The sequence below is a fragment of the Lagopus muta genome, chromosome 6 (genome assembly GCF_023343835.1).
Source record: "Lagopus muta isolate bLagMut1 chromosome 6, bLagMut1 primary, whole genome shotgun sequence".
Classification (NCBI taxonomy): Eukaryota; Metazoa; Chordata; class Aves; order Galliformes; family Phasianidae; genus Lagopus; species Lagopus muta.
The window spans coordinates 39,061,563-39,085,968 of NC_064438.1; the positions used below are offsets into that span (position 1 = coordinate 39,061,563).

At 47.4% G+C, this 24,406-nt stretch overlaps 2 protein-coding genes across 2 annotated transcripts; one reads left to right on the forward strand and one right to left on the reverse strand.

The window, feature by feature from the left end:
* Positions 1–2,862: 2,862 nt before the first annotated feature.
* On the reverse strand, positions 2,863–15,504 carry VIPAS39 (VPS33B interacting protein, apical-basolateral polarity regulator, spe-39 homolog). Its single transcript, XM_048950253.1, has 20 exons — positions 15,191–15,504; positions 15,016–15,108; positions 14,827–14,926; positions 13,459–13,599; positions 12,456–12,494; positions 12,063–12,127; positions 10,541–10,597; positions 9,500–9,592; positions 8,824–8,857; positions 8,272–8,374; positions 8,157–8,184; positions 7,895–7,968; positions 6,886–6,961; positions 6,472–6,606; positions 5,915–5,956; positions 5,457–5,546; positions 4,926–5,012; positions 4,459–4,548; positions 4,008–4,112; positions 2,863–3,740 (listed from the first exon to the last, which is right to left on the reverse strand). Exons 2-20 carry the CDS (start codon positions 15,106–15,108, stop codon positions 3,720–3,722), a joined length of 1,473 nt encoding a protein of 490 aa, XP_048806210.1. The 5' UTR covers positions 15,191–15,504; the 3' UTR covers positions 2,863–3,719.
* A 48-nt stretch (positions 15,505–15,552) lies between these two features.
* AHSA1 (activator of HSP90 ATPase activity 1) lies at positions 15,553–21,038 on the forward strand. The gene is made up of 9 exons (XM_048950249.1): positions 15,553–15,716; positions 15,812–16,002; positions 16,154–16,236; positions 16,588–16,705; positions 18,266–18,354; positions 18,665–18,799; positions 19,543–19,644; positions 20,170–20,221; positions 20,626–21,038. The coding sequence occupies exons 1-9, from the start codon at positions 15,637–15,639 to the stop codon at positions 20,796–20,798; spliced, it is 1,023 nt and encodes a 340-aa protein (XP_048806206.1). The 5' UTR covers positions 15,553–15,636; the 3' UTR covers positions 20,799–21,038.
* The last annotated feature ends 3,368 nt before the right edge of the window (positions 21,039–24,406 follow it).

Below are 24,406 nucleotides of genomic sequence, written 5' to 3' on the forward strand. Positions count from 1 at the left end.
TCATCTCTGCAACTTGTGCTCCCCAGCCATCTCACCTTCAGTATTAGAGTAAGGCCTTTATTTTTTGGATGCTTTCTCTCTCATTTATTTGGATTATTAGCTTCAATCCCAATTAACATGTATTTCTGCTATTATAACTTGTAAATTAACTTTCCTCCTCAGATCGTTGTTTTTTTGTTTGTTTTTTGTTTTTTTTCTTTTTCTTTTTTTTTCTTTTTTTTTTTTTGTGTGTGTGTGTGTTTAATACCCTTGCCTCTTTGCTTCAATTCCCCCCCTCCCCTTTTTGGGGGCTGTTGGATCTGCTGTCCCCCTCTCACGGACACAGATAGATCTAGAGATAATAACTCCACGACACTCAGTAACAATGCAACAGTTTAGAATGAGCTGGGTGCTGTGAGACCCCTTGATGACCACACCAGCCAGCCTGCACAAGGAGCTCACCTCCACCTTACCTGAAGGCCTGCAGAAGTCTGCAGAAGAAGACAGCATGGGCACACGCACTCACTGCCAGCCCCTTGCAGCGCCTTGTCAGATATAGGAGGGCCTCCTCTCCTTCTACTGCTTCAGCAGCCAAGAAGGATGCAAAAACCTCTTCAATATCCCCCATCTAAGCTCAGGACAGGCAGCAGCAGTGAGGATCTAGGAGAGGAGCGTGGCCTCTATCTGTGCAGCACTGCAGTGCAACTCAGCACCTGCTGGATAGGAAAGGGAGACAGAGCACAAACTCCAGCTGCTCTCAGGACTCCTTGCAGACAAGGGACCTGTAAAATTGGTTGGTTCCCAAATGCAATGCAGCAATTGGGAACAAGTTGTTCCAGTAGGTGTCTGAGCCCACACATGCAGCATCCCATAGAGCCTGCAGCACTGTTCAGTGTACCACAGATCTGCAGAGATAAAGAACAGACTAAAACCCAAAAACCTTCAGCCAAGCTCTAGCCAGGGATGAGGATAGCACATGCCTATCGTATCACACGTGGTTAGAGTCCTGACCTGCACCATCCACCACCCACACCCATCCACCATTCCACCTCTGGGGGGGATCTGTCTCTCTTTGTGCTCCTGCTGCCATGGTGAGCACCTGGTTACCACTGCCCCATGGGACTCTCAGCCCTTCCTGGGAGCTGGCAGCTTTCCTATAGCAGGGCTTGGGTTAGCAGGAGCTGCAGCAGGCTCTGCTTTTTCTGCAGGGTATGGTTGTGCCCTTACGGCTAGCAGCTGGGTGAGCATGAAAAAACAAACCACAAGGGAGGGGGCTGAGCACCTTTGCATAGGCTCCTGCCTGTGGGAGGTCATGGGAAAGGGGTGCACCTCAGCTGGTGAGAGCAGGTAAGTTGTATTTCCTTATTCTTTTTGCTTCCTTCCATTAAAATCTATCAATTATTTACTTTCATCATCTGGACTCGGCTGCCTAATAATAGATAAGTGCCAAAAGCACATAGGGTTTAAGACAGGTATTAAAGAAACATGCATCCCACTGAGGCTGTCCCCGAATCATCCACACCAGTGGGGCAGTACCTGCTACACTGTTAATACAGATGCAAGCTCTAGAATGACCTGTAGCCACTTAGACTTAACTGCTTGCATAGAACCCACCCCCTCAAGCCAAAGGATGCATTTACTTGGAAATCCAATATGCACAGGTCAGAAGCACTGCATTCTGTGCACCAAACTCAGGGATCAGTAGGCACAGCCTGCTGTACTTTGCTCCTAACCTCCCACAGATGAGGTATCCAGGACACAAGCTTGGGGAACACAGGTGAGATTTATTCTTGGGCTTAACCATATTCCTGCAAGGGCCTGTTCAGCTTCACCTGCTGCTCCCTGACATTAACTCCAACTAGCAACAGGCCAGCAATTCCTGGGCTGGGGCACATGGATAAGCCTGGCAGAAAGCATTACCCTAACCAGCAGCATCCTGGCTGCATTAGAAAGAAAGGCACCAACAGGTCAAAGACAGTCCATCCTCTGCACCCAGAGTTCTGTGTCCCATTCTGGACACTTCAATGCAGGAGAAGCATGAATGTATTAGAGTCTAGCAAAGGGACTAAGGGGCTGTAGCATCTTCCATACAAGAGGCTGAGAGCTAGGACTGCTCAGCTTGAAAAGGGGAGCACGGGGGAAGACTCATCAATGCATGTAGTTGATGGGAGGAAATGAATAAAAGAGACTGAGATGCTCATTAATGGTGACAGAATGAGACACAGTGGGCTCAAACTGAAATGTGAGATTCTATACAAGCACAAAACTTTTTAATTTATTGTTTTAACAGTGAGGATGGTCAAATACAGGAACAGAATTAATTAGGCTGAGGAGCCAGTATCTCCAAATGTGAGACACTGAAAACCTATCTGGACAGTCCTGGTCCACCTGCTTCAGATGACCATACCTGAGCAGGGGGAAGGGACAAGATGATCATGAAATCCCTTCCAACCTAAACATGCTTATGATTCTGTGGGGAAAACAAAACAAAACAAACAAACCCAAAACCAACAATAACAAAACAGGAAAAAAAAAAAACACTAACAAGAGTGATCACAGAAACTGAGACTGCACAGTGCACAGTGCAGCAGGGATGCTGGAGCCCAAATTTGCCCTCAGACTTGTACATGGCTGTACGCAGCCTTCAGCTCTGTACAAGAACCTTCATGGCAGCAAATGGTCTTGAAACACAGAAATGAGTTAATCTGTGCTGACAGCATGGAAAGTATGAAACAAGGTACTGCTGCAAGCAAGGCTTCTTCACAGTGATATTTCAGGATATGAGAAAACACCCTGCATACTCACTTTGAGGGAGGTGTGATAAATTGCTAAGGATCAGCACAGAGCAGCAAAGCGCATAATGTGGAAAGGAAATAAACAGCCTGAGGAGAAAGAGACAGCTTTATTTAAGGAACTGAAGAGAGGTCTGGAAGGATGAAGCCAGCAGTTGCCTGAGGAATTGTGTTTCTGAGAAAGTGCAATTCAATCCTTCCTGGGATCATCAGGTTTGTGCTAAGTGAGTGGTCCCCTTCTTGCTCTCCATCCAATGTAGCACAGCTCTGACCAGCTCCACACATCGTGCCCACTCTTTCCCGATGAAGGGATCTGCCGAGAGCTGCCAAGTGCCAGCATAGGGATACAGGCAGAGGCTGCTGCCCTGGCTCTCTGCAGGAGTTCATAAAACCTCTTTCCTGGTGTGAGCCACAACAAACCAAGAAAGACTTCAAAGTGCAGCTGACCCTTTCCCCCTTCACACTCTGATGTGGGAAGAACACAGTCCAGTAAGCCTTCTTCTCCACAGCCATGACTGGTGATGCCCAAGCCAGCCTGAATGTTACAGGGACTGGTCGGTCAGCATTGTCTACTGGAGACCCGCGAATGACTGACCTGTTCCTCTTGCTAGAAAGAGCCCAGACACCACAATAAGCAAACACAACTTTGCCTGGTCCAGCAACTTCCCTCTGTAAACAAAAGCCATGACTGTCCTACACCAGGTCAAAGAGAATCAGATTCCAAAAAGAATCAACACTTGTGGATCAGTACCATGGTTTCACTGGCTGCATCAGAGCAGTTGTCTTCAACCTGCTTGAATGCCTCTGTCCCGCAAGCACCCAGTGTCACTGACAAACACTGATCATGCAATGAGTAGTAACAGAGCTGCTCTGTTGGTGCTGGACCAGCTTTTACAGTTTCCTTTTGTACTGGCAAGGCAACGTCCAAGCAGGTTACTTCACTGGTGCTCAGTTCTTCCACCGGATTTGCTAAAAGAGAGAACAAAGCATGACTAACATCAGGCTGACCACAGTTCCCCTGGGCCAAGTTAGCAAGACCCAGACCATGAAAAGGGCAACCGCGGCAAAAACCTGCTACTTTTATCAGCATCACCCTTCATTCTTACTCTGAATGTAACCCCAAACATAACATTAACTTCCCATCAGAGAGAAAAGAATGTAGGTGTCATGCCCTTACTGCACACCTAGCCTATGGCTGTCTTCAAAAAGTTTGTAGAAAAAGCAGGTGCTTCTTACCATGTTACTGAGTAGGCTGTTTATCTTCTCTTCTTCTGCAGAGCCCCGCTCCACCTTGCATTTATATGCCATCAGCTGGATGCGATCCTTTAGATCCCTGTATGTCTAGACAAACAACAAAACCAGCACCTATCTGAGTGATGAGGACACTTGATCAGTTAGATGGTGCCCTGCGGATGAGTAGGTGTCAATCCCTCAACCTTCCCTCAAGTTCCAATCAATAACTTGGGTCTGCACAGTCAACTTGCACAAGCAGAGAGGCTTGGGCACAGCACATACTCTAGGAGTCATGCTCCTGGCTCACTTGGCTTTCACTAAGAACAATATGCTGTCCCCAAGCCACAGGAATAAGAAAACTTCACAAGGCACATGACAGTGGAGTGACATGGGAAAGTTAGGGAGAAAAAGCAAGCTTTTGTCCCCTCTCTTCATACATGCAGCAAAGACTTACATCAATCACAACATCATGGCACTTGTATTTGGTGGCAAGGTTCAACCGTGTTTCCACATCCTCTACTAAGCGCACATATTCCTGCAGCACCTGCAAGGGAAAGAAGACAGTTCCCTTTTGCAGGTATTTCCTGCCTCATTCTTTCACACCAATTGCAAAATCTTTCAAAGGCACTGGTTACACAGACTTGGCCCTTTCCATCCTAGGGCAACAAGTGGCCAGGACAAGTCCGCTAAGAACCCCAAAAAAGTAAGGCCATCCTCAGAAAGTCCCAAGCCCTGCACTGTCTCATCCCTATGGATCAGTTTAGCATCCTGATAGATGAAACGTAAGGAAATTCAATGCAGCAAAAGCAGCTGGAAATACACTGTGGCAAGCGTGCTCTGCAGGCAGGTGACCTGGGAAATCGGTCATGGTCCAAACCTCAATGAAGAGAAGGAGCACACAAGCAGCAGCTCTTTGTTCACCTGGACAGGTGCATTGTTCCTCTGCAAGATCTCTACCACCCGGTGGAAGCCAATAGGTGCCTTCTTCTTGGTGTAGCCCAGCCAGTTCTGAAATGACAGCCAAACCCTGTGTTAATCCTAAAGGTCAATCTTTTCAGCCATTGCCAGAGGAGGCTGAAGTCAAAGAACATGGCTGCCACAGATTGAATCTGAAAGCAAGAACAGTTTTTCCCCAGTGAAGGAAATAACATCTCTCCTCATGCCAGCCACCATATGTACTACTGGCAGAGCCCTTTATTCAGTGCCTAAGCTAAAGCTGGCTGCAAACCAACTGGTAACAGTGCATGAGAGCAGCCCCCTTCCCCGGCTCAGTAGCTGCAGCCAATTCAGGCCCAGCAGAGCTCAGGGAAAAGAGGAACATGTAACACCCTGTACCAGAAATGCTGGGTCCTGCTGAAATAAACGAGTCTGTTCGGTAACCCAGAACAAGCCAGCTATTAATAGATATCAGTACTTAGAACTGAGTCCCCAGTAAGGCTTTCCCCATCTCACCTTGGTAGTTAAGAGTGCATCCACATCCTCCCAGGCTCGTAGCTTGGCACGGGCAGCCAGGGCAGTCAGCACATACTGCTTATCAGGAATCTGCAAGGCAGAGAGCTGCACTCAGAGCACTAGCACAGCTTAGCAGGACTGTGTGGTACGGAGGAGAATGGTATCTGCCTCTATCTTGTCAAAACTCACAACAGCCAGGCAAGGAGGTGAGATACTGCCTGAGGTCATGGCCACTGAGCTGGAGGTGGGGATTTACAGGTGATGTTGCAGCTAGTTGGCCCCTGTTTTCAGTGTACCTTTCTGAGCTTCTGAAATGGCTCTAGTTAAGAAGAATGCAGTGTTCCCCACATTGCCCCAGCACAGACACCCTCAAGCTCCAAGCCAGTCCCCTTGCTAAACACAGTTTGGCTGCCTACATTTTCAGCTGGTGCTGCCACACCAGCCAGAAGCGCACATACCTTAAATGTCTTCTTCAGATTGCTTGGGCTGCTGAATGTTCCCTAGAGAGAACAAACAGTGATTGCAAACTAAGCAGAGGACACCAAGGAAGAGGCTCAGACGCTTGCACTGCTTTGCACATGATGAATGTCCCTGCTATTGAAGTCTTTAAGCTTTTTGCTCATGAAAGTGACAAAGGAGCAAAGAACTGACAGAAGAGAGCAATTAACCCACCCCATTAGCTCCCTGAAGCTGGTGCACTTTCAGCACTCCAGAGACCAATAGCCTTATATAATTGAGGGCTAATTCTGTCTGCTTGGAAGCTGCAACACAAGCCAGTGATTTCCTTCAGGAGGCAACTCCCTGACATGCCACTCCAGGTTGAATGTCCTGTCTTAAGGAAGAAATCTCCAAACTGGCCCTGGAAGGCCAAGGAGAGAGAAATTCCTCTCAGTCTCTCTTACAGATGAAATCTGACCTCCCTCTCATTCTTTCCTTAACATGCCCAACTTAACCACTCCAAATATTGAGGGCTACAGGGATGAGACATAACCCTTGCCTTCTACGTTATCCTCACCTCAGCCTCTGTGTAGTGGTAAAAGCAGGAATAGAAGAGAGTGGTCACTAGTGGCATGTTGAGAATTGAGGCCTTGCGAGGGTATTTCCGAAATATCTCTGACTGCCCAGCCATCGCCAAGTGTTGATCATTGGCCTGAGGAAACAAAAAGATGTGAACATGAGTCAGGGCAGCTGCCTGATCTAGTTCTGAGTATACACCTGAGTAGAGTGTCATGAAAGGACAGCACCAGCACAGCCTCAACGCGCTCTCAAGTCTGAGGTCTGGTACTTCCCACGTGGGCCTGGATCAGCAGCGTGCTTAGCAGTCAGACTACACTAGCCAGGCTGTTTAGATCCAGCATGGTATGAGCTAGGGACAGATAGGGTTCTCATAGCTAGTCACCTTCTGACCAGCAAATCAAAGGTTTCATACCTCAATGATTATCTGTCTCTCCAGCAGGGTATAATGGTCTTGGATGTGGGAGATATCCTCAGCTGAAAATGGCAGCCTGGCCATACATGCAGGAAGAAAACACTGTCAGCAGCTCTTAATCCAGTATACTTGGGAAGAATCACAGAATGGCTTGGGTTGGAAGGGACCTCAAGGATCATGAATCTCCAACCCCCCTGCCACATGCAGGGCCACCAATCTCCCCATTTAACGCTAGACCAGGCTGCCCAGGGCCCCATCCAACCTGGCCTTGAACACCTCCAGGGATGGGGCACCCACAACCTCTCTGGGCAGCTGCTCCAGCATCTCACCACTCTCTCTGTAAAGAACTTCCCCCTGACATCCAACCTAAATCTCCCCTCCCTCAACTTTGAACCATTTCCCCTTGTCCTGCTGTTATCCTTTTGAAGAATTAATTCCCCTCCTGTTTGTAGGCTCCCTTTAGGTACTCAAAGGCTGCAATGAGGTCACCCCACAGCTTTCTTTTCTCCAGGTTGAACAAGCCCAGCTCCCTCAGCCTGTCTTCATAGGGGAGGTGCTCCAGTCCCCTGATCATCTTTGCGGCTCTCCTCTGGACCCTCCCCAACAGCTCCCTGTCTTTCTTGTACTGGGAACTGCAGACCTGGACACAGTACTCCAGATGGGTCCTCACAAGAGCAAGGGGAGAATCACCTCCCTGTCCCTGCTGGCCACCCCTACCATGCCCCTACCAATTTCCTTAAGTGCTCAGGCAACCAAGCTTTGCACGCTTCAGAATGTCTCTGAAGCATTTCTGGCCCCAAGTAAGCAGCAAAAGATGCTAGACTAGTGATCACTAATTCTTCCTCTCTGGTCTACATTATGTCCACAATACTGCACTGCCACTGAGGTAAAACCAGTATCAGTTCTGGGACTACATAAGCGCAGTGCTAGGACAAGGATCTAATTGTCCTTATTACCAGCTTTTGTGAAGCATCCACATCTAAGTCCATCCTCCTGCATCTTTTCTTACCCAATGCAGCCCTTCAGAAATTCTCTCTTCTTTTCTACATCCTGGATGTTCAAATGCTCCCGGTACTGTGAGAGCTGGAGAGAGACGGAAAAAAAGCAGCCTGTTCTTATGGATTTGGGACATACAGGACCTCAGGGGGCAGAACAGGAATGCAAAGCTGTCATCTAAACAACCAGATACTACAGCCAGCCTTTTCCTGCCCTTCCCATGCTCTGCACTCCTTTGCCAAGGAGATGGAGCTTCTGCTCCAGGGAATACTCACAGCAACTTCCTCAGTCCTGTCTAGGAACCTGCAAAACAGAACAAGCAAGCATTAACTTGGAGGCAGGTTCCTAGCAGGGTGCTCAGCCCTGCCACATGGCTGGGCAAGCCCTCACCTGAGCAGATCCAGAAGCAGCTTCTGCTCACCCGTTTCTTTGAGGAAATGGATGAGATGACACAAGGCCACCTGCCGCACCTCCAGCTCTCGAAACAAGACCTCTGCAGGAAAAAGGGATACACGTATGGGGGTAAAGCAAGTTAACATGACCAAGACTGATGGGGCTAAGTGTAGTGCATGGAACTGCCAGTCTTTTGTATGATTCAGAAGTATTAGCCCAACTCAAAGCACATGCCTGGAGGCTTGAGCACAAGAGAAAACTGTTCTCTAGGCTGTAAAGAGGATTCATAGTAGAGTGTTACCCCTACAAATTAATTTTCATTTACCCTATCACCATCACTACTGACCAGTGCTCAAAAGTTCCTCTTTGGGACTCCTCATATGCATCACCAACCCCCTCCCACATGACACTTACCACAAAAATATTTCATGTTCAGCAAAGCAGTGATACTTCAGCTGCCGGCTCTGTGACTTGGACCCAGTAGAAGAACTGGCCCCTTCATCCTTAACAGAAACATGCAATAGAAACCCTGACCCCAGGCACACTTACCTCTCCTTAGTGTCCGTTTCAGGAATATCAGGACCTGTGAGCACAGAGAGGCAGCTCTCAGCTGAACATAAGAGTCTTCACCAGAATTAAGACAGACAACAAACTGTCAAGCTTGGCCAAGACGTAGGGAAGCTTAAGCAAAGGGTCTCTGAAGCCACAGCTCTTACAGCACTCAAGTGAATTCTGCTACCCATAAACACAGGAGAAGCAGTGAGTCAGGGCCACAGTTGCCAATTTCTCTGGAGCTTAGCTAAGTGAGATAGAGATTTACGAAGAAAAACCGTTCCCTGAAGGAGCCAAGGGCTTAGAAGACCTGGATCAGGGAAGCTCTGACACCGCAACTGCTGCCTGATGCTTTGGAAACCAGAAAAAACGGAGAGGCCCCTCAAATCTTCTGTGCTGCAGTAAGCAGATTAAACCTTGGCCTTCAAGAAATTGCTGCAAAGAACAATTTCTGGCTGACTCAGCTGTTAATGGTCAACATACATTCTGCAGACTGGCAGGAAAGCCAGCAGCAATACAGAACTTCTCAGCCATAGGCTTTGACAATTTTCAATAACTTCTTGTTTTGGACTAAAGAACAACCCCAACCTAGCCAGATTAGGTTGCCAAGTGACTGTATTCACACAAACACCCTCTTGTGTGGTCATCCATAAAGTTTCAGAAGAGGACTCACAGCTGTGATGACATTTCCATCATGTCCTGCCACAGCTTCATCCAAGAGCACCAGCTTGTCCTGCAGGGAGCGAAACCTCTCTAGAGAACAAACCTGAAGATAAAAAGAGATTTAAGTAGCTATACAGACACCAGCAAGTCTCCAGGCTGAACTAAGTCCAAAGGTGTTACCTATTCTTCCCACATGAGCCCTTCAGCAACACAGATAAGTGCTCCACCAACCACCAGAGAACTATTCATTTTGCTGAAACCATGTGCTGTGTGATCCCTGACAATCTGTCAGCTGGGAGCACACAGTTAGCTCTTATTACTGCCTGGATTAGAACAGCAGATGCTGTGCATTCAGCACAAGCACACTTGCAACAGCACACTTGAAACAAGCAAAACTTCTCTGCATGCTATAAGCCACCACCTCTGTCAGGAGGAGGAAACTCTGAAGGAACCTTTCCATTGAAGAAAACAGAAAAGTAGAGCTGCACAACTCTTCCTTCTTATTCTGTAACTGTGGCCTCTGTCAGCCTTTCGTCCATCTGTCCCCTTTGAGGAGACATATGCAAAACAACCACATTAAGAACAGGTAACTTCAAAAGCACTTTAAAGACAATCCCTGCACACAGTTCCTGTGGACTCACTGCAAACTGAGGCAGTCGAGACCAACATTCCAGCTCCAGTGTAACCAATATTGCTCCTGTTTTCTTTATTTCTAATCCTATTTTCATTACCTCTAATCTTTTCCAAAAACCCAGCCCCAGGGAACGGAAAGGGTAGAGGGAGGCATAGAAGTACAGACACTTTCTGTCAGAGACTACTGAAGGGATGATTCAAGTAACAACCCAACAAAACCCTGCAGGTCTCCTGAAGTGATCTCTGCATTGCCACTTGGCAAAGCAACAGACAGGCACAGCACACCATTCTGGACAGATGCTGTAAGCAACACAGATTCCCTTCCTGCTCCTGGAACATCCAGATGCACAGGGGAGTGTAAAGCAGTCTGGGAGCAGTTACTCTCTCTAGCAAGCAGATGAAGGAGGAATGCCCTTACCTTGCCCCTCTGCATTCGCCGGACTGTATCTCTGGGGCTCCAGTCATTGCTGTAATCCTGCCATAAGAGAAACAAAGAGCTCAGGAGGCCACTTTAGACAAGCATTCCCAAGTCAGGTTCCTTTTGTGCTGTATTAGTGATGGCCCCGGTGTAACTTCTCAGTCATTCGGATGCTCCAGGATGGTTAGCAGTACAGGTCCTCAGTCTTCTGGTGTAGGTGCTGGGCATTCAGAGTCCATATGCTGACTAGGGAGAAAGACAGAGGCTCAGAAGTTAACAGAAAATCTTTCTATTGCTTTGGTAAAAGGGCCATCATCACATTCTTTACAAGAAGTGCATTTCAGAAGATTGTCTTGCCTGCAAATAAAAGCTCCAGTGTTACTTACAGAAGAACAAACAAAATACATGCAAAACTAAGAAATCCAGAACTGAGGCTAAAGGAATCACTTCCTTACTACAATTCAGACTTCTGGAGGGCCTTCCACAGCAGACTGGAAAACCCAACAGCTTTGGGCAAGTGCCTGGAGATTCCCACAGGACTAGTTAAGTGCAGCTACGCTATCTTCAGGTAATATGCTACAGGTTCTGCAGTGCCCAAAGCTCCTCCCCTTGAGCTTACAGACACTACAATCTGGAAGCATCATATAAAGGGTGGTATGAGCCCCTCCTCAGAACTCAAAATTCTAAGAATGCATTTACAATTTTGTGAGCCAGTGACTGTAATGCAGCCTTCTGCCTCAAAAGAGACAGAGAAAGGAAGCAACCAGAACAAACAATGAATTTGAATTAATCAAAAGCTTACTGAAAAACCAGATAGACAGTCTGTTATGTAGACGCAGTCCCTTCCCATATTAGGGGACCACTGCACATGAGTCTGAGAAGTTCCAAGCATAAAGGGCTCAGAACAGCTATTGGAAACACCCATAGAGTACTTTTATGTTCCACTAGTGAAATTCAATCCTGTTCGGGGTCTGTGTTAATATGTGTGGCCAGCTGTGCTACTAGCATGCTTACCTGTATCTGTTAGGAACTTGAACTCAGCTTTGTTACTGATTGAACCTGGGGACACGGAATTACAATTTCACATCTACTAGGTTGGGACAGGAGGAATTCACCCTGTCCCCAAATCCCTTAGATTCTGCAACACCTAACACTGCCTCTTTGGGAGAAGAACATTCCTAACAACTGGTACCTCACCTCTCTGCCCCTTGATCAAGGTGGGGCATTACAGTGATTCATAACCTTTAGGTTTCATTTAAAAAGCCTAAGTGATGCCAATTCATCAGATCCAGAATTAAAGAGGTAATCGTTTCACAGAGACTGCTGGGCAAGAAGGAATAACTAATATCCCCCAACAAAACTCCTTATTTCTGGAAAGAAACAGAAAACACCTAAGTTACTATGAGGTTGACTCCACATTTCACAGCTCCCTTTTCTAATCCCTCCATTGTCTTCTGCCTCTGAAACAGTAATCAATCACTTTTTATGGAACCCTTAGAGCACTGTCACTTGAACTGCTCACCTTGTACTCAGCTTTTGGTCTGCGCAGTTCTGGGGCATAGTTTTTAACTCCTGTGTCTGCGAAGGCTGAAAAAAAAAAAACCAAAACAACAAAACAGGACAAAACTGAGTAATACACCACAATCCTGATTCACATCCACTTCCAAAACTGCCTTTTGTGGTAGAAGATGCAAAGTCAAGCATCAAATGGCAGTATGAAGTTGCTCTAAACACTCTAAAGGCCGTCAGTATATAATCAGATTCCTTCAGACCATCACACCAACACTTCCTCTGGATTGCTAAACAACTTTCAGACAACTGATTTCTGCAGTGCTATGAAAATGACACTGCTCTTTGTTGGAGATACTTTGGTTTACGTAAACCTCCCAGAGAGAGACAGGGATTCAAAACTTACCGTCTGAAAGGGACGGCAAACTTGGAAGTCTGTTTCGTCCTGCAATCAAAACAAATGTCATGAAAGACTCTTCACTGGCACATCTCTTGCAAAGGGAACACAAGTTCAGGCTGCAACCTGGTGAGCTGTCACTACGCCAGTGTAGCACGAGCCATTCTCATAAAGCGATTCATGCTGCTGGCACAGCTGGGGCTCACCTGCTTTGTAGTCTAAATCTTTGAAATAGTCTGTGGCATCACAAACTGCGTCTTAGCCCCATCTGTCTCCTCTTTGCCACAGCTAGGAGAGGTTAGAGAGCCTTAATTTGCTCATCTACCTGCAAAGCAGAGGCTCCAGCATGCACTACTGCTTAGGCCACCGCAACACTGGCACTTTAGTTCACTAGGGCTGCAATTTTGATGCCTTTAGTTTTTCGCAGTATTATCAAATACGTTAGTAGAAAAACACCAGAAAGTGACAAAGTAAAAGCTGGCTCGCTGTCCTGTGAGGTAACAGAGCTGAACTCTTGCAAGCTGCTTAATTCCCCTCAGTGATCTGCTGCACAATCCCCGACCAGCAGCTATGCTACCACTGCTGCTACCAGGTGCCTTTTGAACCAACCAACGGCAGCCAGCTGAGCTCCAAGTAAAGGATAATCAAGCCGTCTTCTCTGTACTGCTGAGGGTCAAATGAGGCCTACAAGGATCAAGCAAGTCCTTTTGTAGGCTGTTCTTGTCCATTATGAAAACAGATTGCAGTAATCAGGCAAGCTCTACCTTCCTATTCTTGTTAAGCTTGGTTCCACAGAAGCCAAAATCTTCAAATCCATGTCCCTTAATGAAAGAGCTGAGTACCTCTGCACAAGACAGGCATAGTCACCAATTTCTGACCAATGACAGATAACACTACCATAGAGAAAAATAATTAGAGCTTCCTTGTTTTGTAACACACTGAAATGATTTACGTAAGGTAACATAATTTCTCTTTGATACTCCTGAGGGAAAACCCATATGTGGCATCTTACCTTTAAACAAGCTGCTCAGGGAATAGGAGGAAACCTGCTTAGGAAGAGCAGCATAGGAGGAAGAGCCCTTCTGTAGACCAGTGTCTCGGCCCTCCAGGGAGCTGCTGCTGGAGGCTGTCTCTTTGATTGACCAGGAGATGCCTATGCACAGACAGAGGTAATTTAGAACAGAGAATGAGAAAACCACTCTGTAAATACAGATCTTGGGGCAGGGCATGAATATTACCAAGCGTGTCCTGGTCAGTTCTGCACTAGCACATCACCAAAGCTAGACTCCAAGCAAAGAATTTCAATTCCATGTTATATTACTTACTAAAGAGTTGCCTATTGCCCTCCAGCCAGAAATGGTTGCATTCAGCAGTGTTGTGCAGCTTATTATGGCTTATATTGGAGAGGGAGGGAAAAAACAACAAAAAAAAAGCATATCCCACCAAATGTTTGTGTGTAATTGTACAGGGGTAAAGCACAATCTAAAGGAACAAAGCAAGACAAAGAATCCCTGTCTTATCTTGAATTACAGAAGCATTACAGCACACCTTCCTGGGCACTAGAAAGCTAAGATAAAGTTCCTCCCTACACAGACAAAACAGCTGTCAATGCACACATGCTGCTGACAGTGCCTTTGTCTTCCTTCTGCTTGCAACACAGCTGTCACCTCTTTTTGCACAGCTACAGAACAATCAACTTTGGGGATGTGGTGGTGCAACTAAACAGATGATAGGTAAAGACTTCAGCTTCAGGTGGGAAAAGGGAAAAGGTCAGAACTGGTGGGAAGAGTTGCAACACAAAAGGAGAATAGGCTCCTCGAAGGCACTGTGGGTGACCCACATTTTAAGATCTCACTCTCTGAGAGCGGCTCACTGGCTGCCATTATCTGCAGGTCATGAACTCCCAAAACCAGCAAAGTGCATCAGGTGTGGCATGTGAACTCACATCCGTCACCCCTAGCAATACACTTACAGTGCTCTTTCAGACTTTAACCACAGGAGACAGCTTACCAACACCCACTGAACCATGAAATGTCTTCTTAAAGCACTGCAGGGACAAAGCAGGGTGAACTTTAAATGGTGACAGACAGCAGTGTGAAAGAGAACTCTGCAGGTCAGCGGAGCCTGGTGCACGTGAGGCCATAACATCTAAAATATTTGCTCTAAGTTCTAAGATATACACGGGGGAACCAAAGTGAACTCCATCCACTTGTCCCCACTCTATCTGCTTATACTATTTGGGCCTCGGCAGACCCACCCCCTGGGGACACCAGGAGCACACAGCTCAGCCTCGGGGGCTGACAGGGAGAGGTGATGTGGGACAGCTTCAGTTCGTGATGGGAGAAGCCGGCTGGCCAGACCCAGGGCACCCCGCACTTACTTCCCACGGGCTCCCCGCTCCAGCTGACCTTCTCCAGATCGTCATCGTCATCATCAACGATGTCCCGAAGGCTGTTCACCGCCCGCTTAGATTCCTTCAGCTGCGGGAAGAAGACAGTTTGCTCACATCCCAACGTGGAGACGCAGCCCCACAGCGCGGGGCGGGGCGGGGCAGGGGCTCGGCTTCCACCTGGGACAGCTCGTCATCCTCATCGTCGAAGGTGAAGGCCCGGAACTTGGAGCTGTGCCAGTACTCCTCCTCGTCCGCCCGCGCCCTGCTCATCTGCAACGGCGCCACGCGGCCTCAGCGCCGCTCCCGTCCCGTCCCGTCCCGCAGAGCGCAGCCCCCCGCCGCCGCCACTCACCTCCCCGCGCTCCCCTTCCACCCCAGGCAGCGGCACAGCAGCGGCACGGCACCGGAGGAAGGGCGGCCGCTGCGCGGGGCACGCCGGGACGGGCAGTCTGCACGCCGCCTTCCGCCCGTTCCCGCGCTGCAGTGGGACTGCAAGTCCCGGCGTGCACTGCGCGGCTCCGGGCGCCAGGCTGCGACTCCCGGCTCTTAACGCGTGGCGGCGCGGGGTCGGGGCCTTTGTTGGCGGCCGCCCCGTGACGGCGGGGCTCGGTGCGACCGCGGGGGCGGCTTCGGGAGCCGCGGGTCCGGGCCGGAGCGCCCGGCGGAACGGAGAAACTTGGGCGGGGGGGCGGGGGAAGCGCCGGAAGGGACCGTGCCGGTGCCGGAAGCCGGGAGGTGGCGCGGGGCCGGCGGTTCTAGCAGTTTCCACGGGCGGTCGGAGCGGCGGCGGCGGTCCCGATGGCCAAGTGGGGGGAGGGCGACCCGCGCTGGATCGTGGAGCAGCGGGCGGACGCCACCAACGTCAACAACTGGCACTGGTGAGCGGCCGCGCCGGGACGGCCGCGGGGCTGGGAGGGCCGGGGGGGCGGTCGGGGCCCGGCACGGGGCGTCACGGCGGCCGCTGTTCTCTTAGGACGGAGCGGGACGCGTCCAACTGGTCCACGGAGCGGCTGAAGGCCCTCCTCCTGCCCGTCAGGGTGGAGGGCGAGGAGGGGGCCTGCGAGGTGACCGAAGTGAGCAAGCTGGATGGGGAGGCCTCCATCAACAACCGCAAGGGAAAGCTCATCTTCTTCTACGAGTGGGCCATCAAGCTGGCCTGGACGGGTGAGTGGCGGCAGCTGCCGTTATTTCGAGGCCGGTTCGAGTGTGAGATGATGGATGCTTCCGAAGTGCTGCGCTGTGATGCCGTACGAGGCTGTCTGTAGAACAGGTGGAGTAGGAAGTGTTAATCTGAAGAAAACCATTATTGTTGCAGGCACTTCGACCACAGGAGTGAAATACAAAGGTTACGTGGAGATTCCTAATCTCTCAGATGAGAATGACGTTGATGAAGTGGAGGTAAGTCCAGCAGCAGGCCGGTACTGCTGGGTGCCCCTCTGGTTTAGGGGGAATCCAAAGAACACGAGTATCTCTTTTCTGTAGAAACTCTGAACATCAAAGATCCAACATAACTTCAGCAGTCTCTGTCTGATGAATTTCAGTCTTCTAGTTGTACGGGACCCATAGGATATGAAAGCTCTTAGGTAGATGTGCATGTGAACGTAGGCTGACGTAGGTGAAGTGAAAGACTTTAAAGCTGTGCTGCTGCATGTGAAGGCATGGCTGAAGTCCCTCTGTGATGTTGTATCAAGCACTAAAAGAATTGTGTGGGCATCAGTTTGTTAACTAGCACCTATCCTTCCTGTTTAGATCCTTGTCAGCCTTGCTAAAGATGAGCCTGACACTAACTTGAAGACCCTGATGAAGCAAGAAGGTGCAAAAAAAATCAGAGATGCAATAAAAACTTACATTAGCACTCTCAAAACAGGTATGTCAGAAGAAGAGGTGTTATAAGACCTGTGTGGGTTAGTGTTGAATGTGAAGAGAGGAGGGAGTACGGGTTCCTCACCCTGTCTACTCAGGAAGTTGTCTGTGCAACAACAGTTATCTTTCTGTCTCTTGGAAGTAGTTAGCAGTTGGCAAGTACTGCTGCTATCTCTGGGCACTGTAGCACAATCCAGAAATGCTGTCTTCAGTGGTAATCCAACAACAGTGTGTCATGGCTTTCCTTTGTGTACTGACGCTCAATGGTAGAGGAAAACAAAGTCAGGAAGATGTGTTTGTTACCCCACCAGTGTAGAATATCACCTACTACATGTGGTAGAATCTGGCCTTCATCTTGCTCTCTCCCTTCAAGATGGCCTTTTCTCTTTTGCTACACTGCTAAAGACAGCTAATGCTATTTGGGTGCGAGAGCAACTGACAACCTGAAAATGCTCTGTAGATTTTGCTGTTGTCAGTGAGTGAGCTGTCTCAGCATCTGGAACAAAACCTTTTTTTGGATTATAAGCTGATTCCAGAAGTGTGCTTTGGTTGAGTTCAGCTGTGCACTCTAGTATGGGGTGGAAATGTGAAGAGTTCCTGTAATATCTGTTTTACTGTATTATGCCACAGGCATTTGTCATTCAAGTTCTGTTCAAACCACTGCTGGTTGCTGTTCTTGGCTCACGTTTCAGTATCCTTGGGTGTTAAGTTCGTGTGCAAGTTGGAAGGTGAGGTCACATAGAAGAAGATGAGAATGCAGTTCAAAAAGATTCATATGATCTTGTGGGCTGGAATAAAGAATAGTTGGTGGGAAATAAAACTGCAGCGTGCAAGATTATACAATTTCTAATAACGTTCTGATATATGATGGAATTGTGCCAATGTGAACAGATGAAGAGGAAGGAGTGAGCCAACTGTTCTATAATTGGTAAAGGCAGAAGTGATAGAGCTATATAAAAAGCAAACATGATGACAAAAGAGGCTTGCAACTTCTAGTGGAGCTGCGCAAGTACTGCTGGGCAGGGCACTGGTAGGACCTCCCCTGGATCCAAGGGTTTGTTACCTTGTTGCATAAGACAGTAAATTGAAGATGGAGTTGGAAGTAACTTGATTCTGTACTACAGTGATCTGAGAAAGGGACAGACAGTCTGGTCTGTAAAGGAATGGAAAAGTAAGATTGATTTAGATCAAGATAGAAGTATTTGAAATCTGGTTGCTATTTGTATTGAAGACTGAGAGAGAAAAAAATGTGAGTGCAAGGCAAACCATGATGCGAAAGTAACAAGTGTAAGATGGTGTATGTTTGGGCTAGATACAGGAAGGAAGCTCCTAACTGTTCCTGTGAACAGGTTTTGTTATACCCTTTGGTAGGGAGTAGTGGGTGCGATGTGAGACCTTTTTCCTTCTTATTTATTTTTACTTCTTTTAACTGGTTTCAAGATGTGGGTGCTAGCAAAAGCAGGGCAGAAACCAGGAAGGCCTTTTCAGCTGTGTGTTCCAGAGAACAGATAAAAGGCTTGCTTGATCTTTTATTAGTTTCACGAGCACATTTCTGTCTTTCCAGAATTCACCCAGGGCATGATTTTGCCTACAGTGAATGGTGAACATACGGAAGCAGCACCTCAAGTGGCACCTAAAGCAAAAGACAGCAAGGTAAATAAAACTGCAAGTGTGCATTTGGAACTCTGACAGCGTGCATGGTGTATTGGATACCGGGGCTTACAAGAGCAGCTTCTGCTCATGGGATGTGTACTTACTGACCAGCAGTCTATAGTGCAGGCCTTTTGCTATTTGTGGAACATGATATTTCTTATTCAAGCAGATTAATGAATCTGCCTTTTGTACTCAAAGTATTGCATCTTTTCCCAAGGCCTTTGTTTTTTCCTTGGATACATGACTGCTTGTTGAGGTTTTGGAGAAAAAAAATGCGGGTGTGTTCCAGTTTTGTTTGTTGTTTTGCTAGACGACTGCTAGCAGCAGTACTGCCACAGCACAGTCCAAGTCCATAGGAGTCAAGATCCCTACGTGTAAGATCAGCTTGAAGGACACGTTCTTAACATCTCCTGAGGAGCTCTACCGAGTGTTCGTTACTCAAGAGGTAACTCCAGGCTTGTTCTGAGAACTGCTCTTTGCTGCACATAGGAGGTTGTTCCTAAGAAGCTTTTTAAGGCGTTTTGTTGGACACTCATAAACCATGAGAATGGAATAAGAAAGCTGGTCTGCAGAACAGTTGCTTAAAGCTTGTGTGTGCATTTCTTCACACAGTTGACAAGAATGGATTAATGCCATCCAGAAGCCAGTTCCAGACAGCTGTCAGCACCTGTCTGTAGGTGTATCCCTTACTGCATGTGATCAGATCTCTTGGGATTTACATCTGCGTGCTTTTGGATTATTTTTTTTGTTTGCTTTTTACTTTTAAGTTTAGGTATTATCAAACCCTAATTATGGAACAGATTCCTCTCCTTTACATACTGTTATGTAAAATACATAGTAGCTTTGTATCGTTATTCAGAATCTTAGTTTTCAGTTCCCCTGCTTTTAAGAATAAAGTAAAGGTTTGTCTAAGGAACTCAACAAAGTTAATCAAATTGTAGTTTAGAGAACAAGTGCATAGAACTCTCAGTGAAAGCTAGGGGTTCTTTTTCCTTGGTAAGTAAAATGCTGCTTTATCAGCTGTAGCCTTGCTTTTCTGGCCAGGGCGCTGTTTTTGTCTTTCCTTGGTGAAGAACTTATTCTTGCCTCCTCTTCCAGAAGTTTTGTAGCTAGATGGGAGGTATTAGGCAATAATTTTGCAAGCAGATAATGTCAAGTAACCCACGTCTCTTCCTGAATTCTTTTCAGATGGTCCAAGCTTTCACCCACGCACACGCAGCCCTGGAGGCTGATAAAGGAGGCAAGTTTCAGTTGCTGGATGGCAGTGTCACAGGAGAGTTTGTTGACCTAGTAAGTACTCATTAATGCAGCTGCGTCTTGCTTTGGGGCAGCTTTTGTTTTTGAAAAAGCAATTTTTCAATAGTCCTTCAATTTGCGAATCACAGATCCCTACCTGTTACCCGGTAGTTAATTGCTGTGCCTACTGAAGGGCTTCTTATAGCATGGGTCTGTGTACAGGACTTGGGTCTGGGGAAAAAAGCTGTTATCTAGTCCTGCATCTGTCCTGTGTTTGTGCGATTTTAATTATTTGTTGAGGGTGGGAAAGGTGTTAATTGTAGTAAGTGACCCTTTTCATCTTTACCCCTCCTATCATTTTATTCTTCTGGAGCTAAGTTCCTTATCTGCTTCAGCCTGGCCTACTTTCCTGGAAGATGAGTGGAAAGAAAAGGCCACTTAAAATCAGGCTGTGGTGTTTTCAGGGGACTCTTAAAGACTTAACATCAAGCACAGTTATAGTTGTTTTAAATTAGACTGCAGAATTTGGCGGGGGGGAGAAGGGGGGGAAATTATTCTCAGTCTCTCTTTGTTTTTAAGGTCCCTGAGAAGCAACTTGTTATGAAATGGAGATTTAAGTCTTGGCCAGCTGGTAAGTTGTCCAAATTGGTTTATGGTATTACAGCTCTAGCTTGTGTTTGAAGAATTCCAGCCTTGCTTGCCACACTTCACTCTGGGGAATCACCAGGGTATCTTAGCCAGGCTCATGTCCTACACAGTCAAGTCACAGTCATGAGCTACCCCAAGGCAGCAGCTAGGGATTAGGAATGATGAAGTAGCAGTTTCAGCTTGGTTGGCTGTGGCTGCTTTGAACCCCATGAAAACAGAACTGTCTCCAACCTGTCTTTGTAAGGAAGGCCTGCAGCAATCATAAATAGATCCTTCTTGGAAGGATCCTGAGAAGTCTTTTTAAGTGGTGCTCTGTGAGAGAAGAAGCTCCTCAGGATATTCTGTATTGTACTGCACTTGCTGACAGGTTTGTTTTGTTTCCTCTAGGGCACTTTGCAACAATTACCTTGAATTTCACTGACAAAGGTGGTGAGACAGAGGTGTGCTTGGAAGGCAAGGGAATTCCTGCCAGTGAGGAGGAGAGAACAAAGCAAGGCTGGCAGCGCTACTACTTTGAGGGCATTAAACAGACATTTGGCTACGGTGCCCGCTTGTTTTAATAATGGTTGTTGGAAAGAGCTGCCTGAAGACTCTGCCACGTGGACTGATACATTTCTCACCTCTCCCTTTCTAATCTTGGCCCTGCTGCTGGGTAGAGTGGGATGATAGGTGATGAGGAAAGCCATTGAGCAGCACCACTTTCAGTCCCTCACTGCTTCATGCATGTCTCGTGCTGCAGGGGATTCTCTTACATGTACATACTTCTATTGCTAAATAAACCTAACTTAAAAAAAACACCGCGTACTTGTGTCCTCAGATGGGCTTAAGTTCAGAGGTTTAGTGGCCAGACTGAGGGAGGGATCCGTCTGGAAATACACTGATCAATGAGGATTGTTGATCCCAATGTGATTTACTTCTCATTTCTGGATGCACGGAGGGCATGAGCTTGGTGCAGTTTTTAGTTTGAGCAGCTGCTTGTTTTCTTTCTGCTTTTGATCTACTAATAAATGTTTCAAACCCTTGCCATTTTTGAAGGGATCTAAGATCCTGTTAAAGCCATGCCTCTCCTCCCTTGCATATCCCTCTCTTTACATAATCCTTTCATGTACTTACACCAGCCTCTACTATGGGAATGCCAATCATTTAGTCACCCAATGTCCAAGAAAATCAGCAGACCACTGCTGGGGAAACTCCCACCTAAAAGATGGTTCCAGCAAGGGTCAGCTACTTCCAAGAGCTTCAGGCCAAAACAAACTTAGTGTCTCAGTGGGGGTGGATTTATTCCCCTAAAATAAACAAGGTGCAATTCTTTTGGCTGACCCCACTTCAGCTGTTGCTTCTGTGGGGGAGGAAGAGAAAACTGCAGGCTTGTTCTCTTCTGCTGGTAGTGTCTTCTGAAGTGCATAACCAGGTCTTGGGAAAAGGGAGATGAATTCTGCTTGGAAGTGTCAATGTAAAATCAGTCAGGTGACTTTTTCTCGCATTATCCTGAAGTGATTATTTATGGTATAGTGCTTAGGAATATCAAGAGTGTGGTAGGAATTTTATATGACTGAAAAGGAAGTTGTAGGAAGGACCAATCACTTGTACATAGGGTAAGACTTCCCTGCATCCATGTTCCCTCACTGTACCCTTCAAGGCCATCTGCTGAGAAAGGTGCTGGAAGTATTTTCCTGGGATTCATGTGCATGGGTGAGCTACTGTAAGTGTCTTGCAGGATGCAGGAGGCTGACATTGTATACATGCACTGATGTTACTGCACAGCATGTGTTTGTTTTTAGACAATCCTGGGCTGAAACATGGGAAATGTGAAACCTCTGTGAACATACTAGCCCAGATAAGATGAGAGCTTTGATAAGAGAAGAGCCAAATTTTTTGAAAATGGAAGATAAGCTCATTCTGAGTTAACTTGAACCAACCCAATACCTGAACTGCGCTGTACTGGCAATGCTTGGCCCGCTGACCACGCTGTGGCAGCAGTGCTGCTGTCTGTGTAGCCTCACTGGCACAGCTGAGCAAGGGCCACAGAAGACAGGCTGAGCTAATCACCTGCTGCTGGAAAACTAGGAAGTGGAACAGGAAGGCAGCTGAAGTGGAATTTTAATTGCCTTCCTTTCATCACAAACTTTGGGCATCCTGCTGCTACTCTTAATAGGACACGCTTTGGCCTCAGCCAGCAGCCTGTGAGCAAGAGGCTCTCAGGCTCTGGGTTTTGCTCAAAGGCTGCCTGAGGGCTTGTCATCCAGCAGAACTGACAGCCGTAAGTTATGCCAGTGCTGCCCTAGCTGGCTCCATGCCCCTTGTGCTGGCAACCCCCACAGGACAGGTAGCCAGGCTGGGGCTGCTCTTCACAACATAGTGCATGAAATTCATCCACTCCTGAAGGAAAGTTGGTGCTAAAACGCCAGGCTCGGAGCTAGCACTTAGGCCAAGAGACAAAAGGTATCAGGATATACTTACTGTGATGGGGCATAGTAGTGGCAATGCCTTACAGAACTGCTGTGGAGCCTCACTTTACTTCATGCTGGTCAAAGTCTGCCTGTTCTCAGCAAAGCATCCACCTGTCCATCTAAAGGTGACATCTGGTGCAGCCATACAGATGCTAATGAGGTGCCCCAGACCTTTGCTTTGCTTGGAAGCATTAGGAGATCTGGACACAGTTTGCAGACCCTCAGCTATTTGGGGAGGGAGAGGTATGTAAGATGAGAAAGAAAAGCAACTTCATATTCCTGTGCCAAGACGGTCTTCAAGAATCTCAAATGACACAAGCTAAGAGGGAAAGGCTTGTGAATGAAAAAAAAAAATCCAACAACAAAAAACAATAGTGAAACAACCAGAAAACTAAACTAAGCAGTGAATTTTTCACAGCAATGAGACATCAGAGATAGATGTTAAAGTTTAGAGTTTAAAATATTCTTGACAAAATTGAAAAGCAATTCAGGAGAAAACACATGTGCATTTGACCTTATTGAATTGCAAAGCTTTGCACTGGGGCAGGAACAACCAGTAACACACATACACAGGGAAATGACAGGCTTGGAACACATTTGTGAAAGACATTTAAGATAGGTGGATTATGGTGAATTCTCAAATGAAAATAAATTTAAATGACAAAAGAGGAAAAAAAGCTGCCCAAGCAGGTCTGTGGGCTCTGTGAAGAAATCTTTCCATAAAGCATTAAGATAGCTCCAGCTCCACGGCTTTGTTCTGAGCCTGCACATATCAAGACAGACGTGGCTTACATGGAGAAAGTCCAGCGGTGGGCAACAAGAATGACTGCAGCTTCTGAGGAAAACCTGACAGACAGCATTTGTTTAGTCTGGAGATGAGAAGATAGAGGAGTGAGGCAGGGGAAGAGGGATTGCAGTGATAAAAGTCTGCAAATATGTGAGAGGTAGGAGCAAATAAGGAAATAATATGCTCTCTGTGACCACTGCAGATAAGATGCACCAGGCTTAAAACCTAAAGGATTTAGGTTGGCTGCTAGGAAAATGTGAGAACAGTAAATCTGAGGAATACAGCAACCTCTCCATCTCTGGAGAGTTTTAAGACCAGGAGAGAGGGCCCATTGGTGAGAGATGATTTACCCACGTCCCCATGGCAGAGCTATGTGATTTTAGGAGGTCCCATAAAAATCCATTATCTGTGATCCACCACTCCAGGTGCAAAGGCCTTTCTCCTGCCACATCAGAGGCCCTATGGTGGTCCCACAAATGCCGCTCAGCTCCCAGAGCCAGTGCCTGCAGGACAGCCCAGCAGGGTCTGCTGGAGTAGGGTGTGCTGCTGGGGATCAGACCACCTGGGGGACCTTGTGTGGGGCCTGGCAAGGCAGGGCTGTGGTCCCTACTGCGAGGCCCCATGCTGGGTTAGGAGAATAGCTGACATACCTTCAACAAAGCAGGGGCCAGGCCCTGCCAGCTGGGCTCATCTCCGGCATTTCTGAGGGGCAGCTGGGTGCTGCCTGGCAGGGGAAGGAGGGCAAGAAATTCCTTTCCCGATTGTGAACATGAGGGCCCATCCACTGTGGCATGATGTGTTGCTACAGCGATGTCCCATTGCAGGCTAGAATGCTTGATTTCTGCCTGGAAGGGTGTTCTTTCCATTTCCAAAGGCTCAGGTTTAAGTCAAGGCCCAAGGACTATCATCACAACCAACTTTGCTGTGTTCC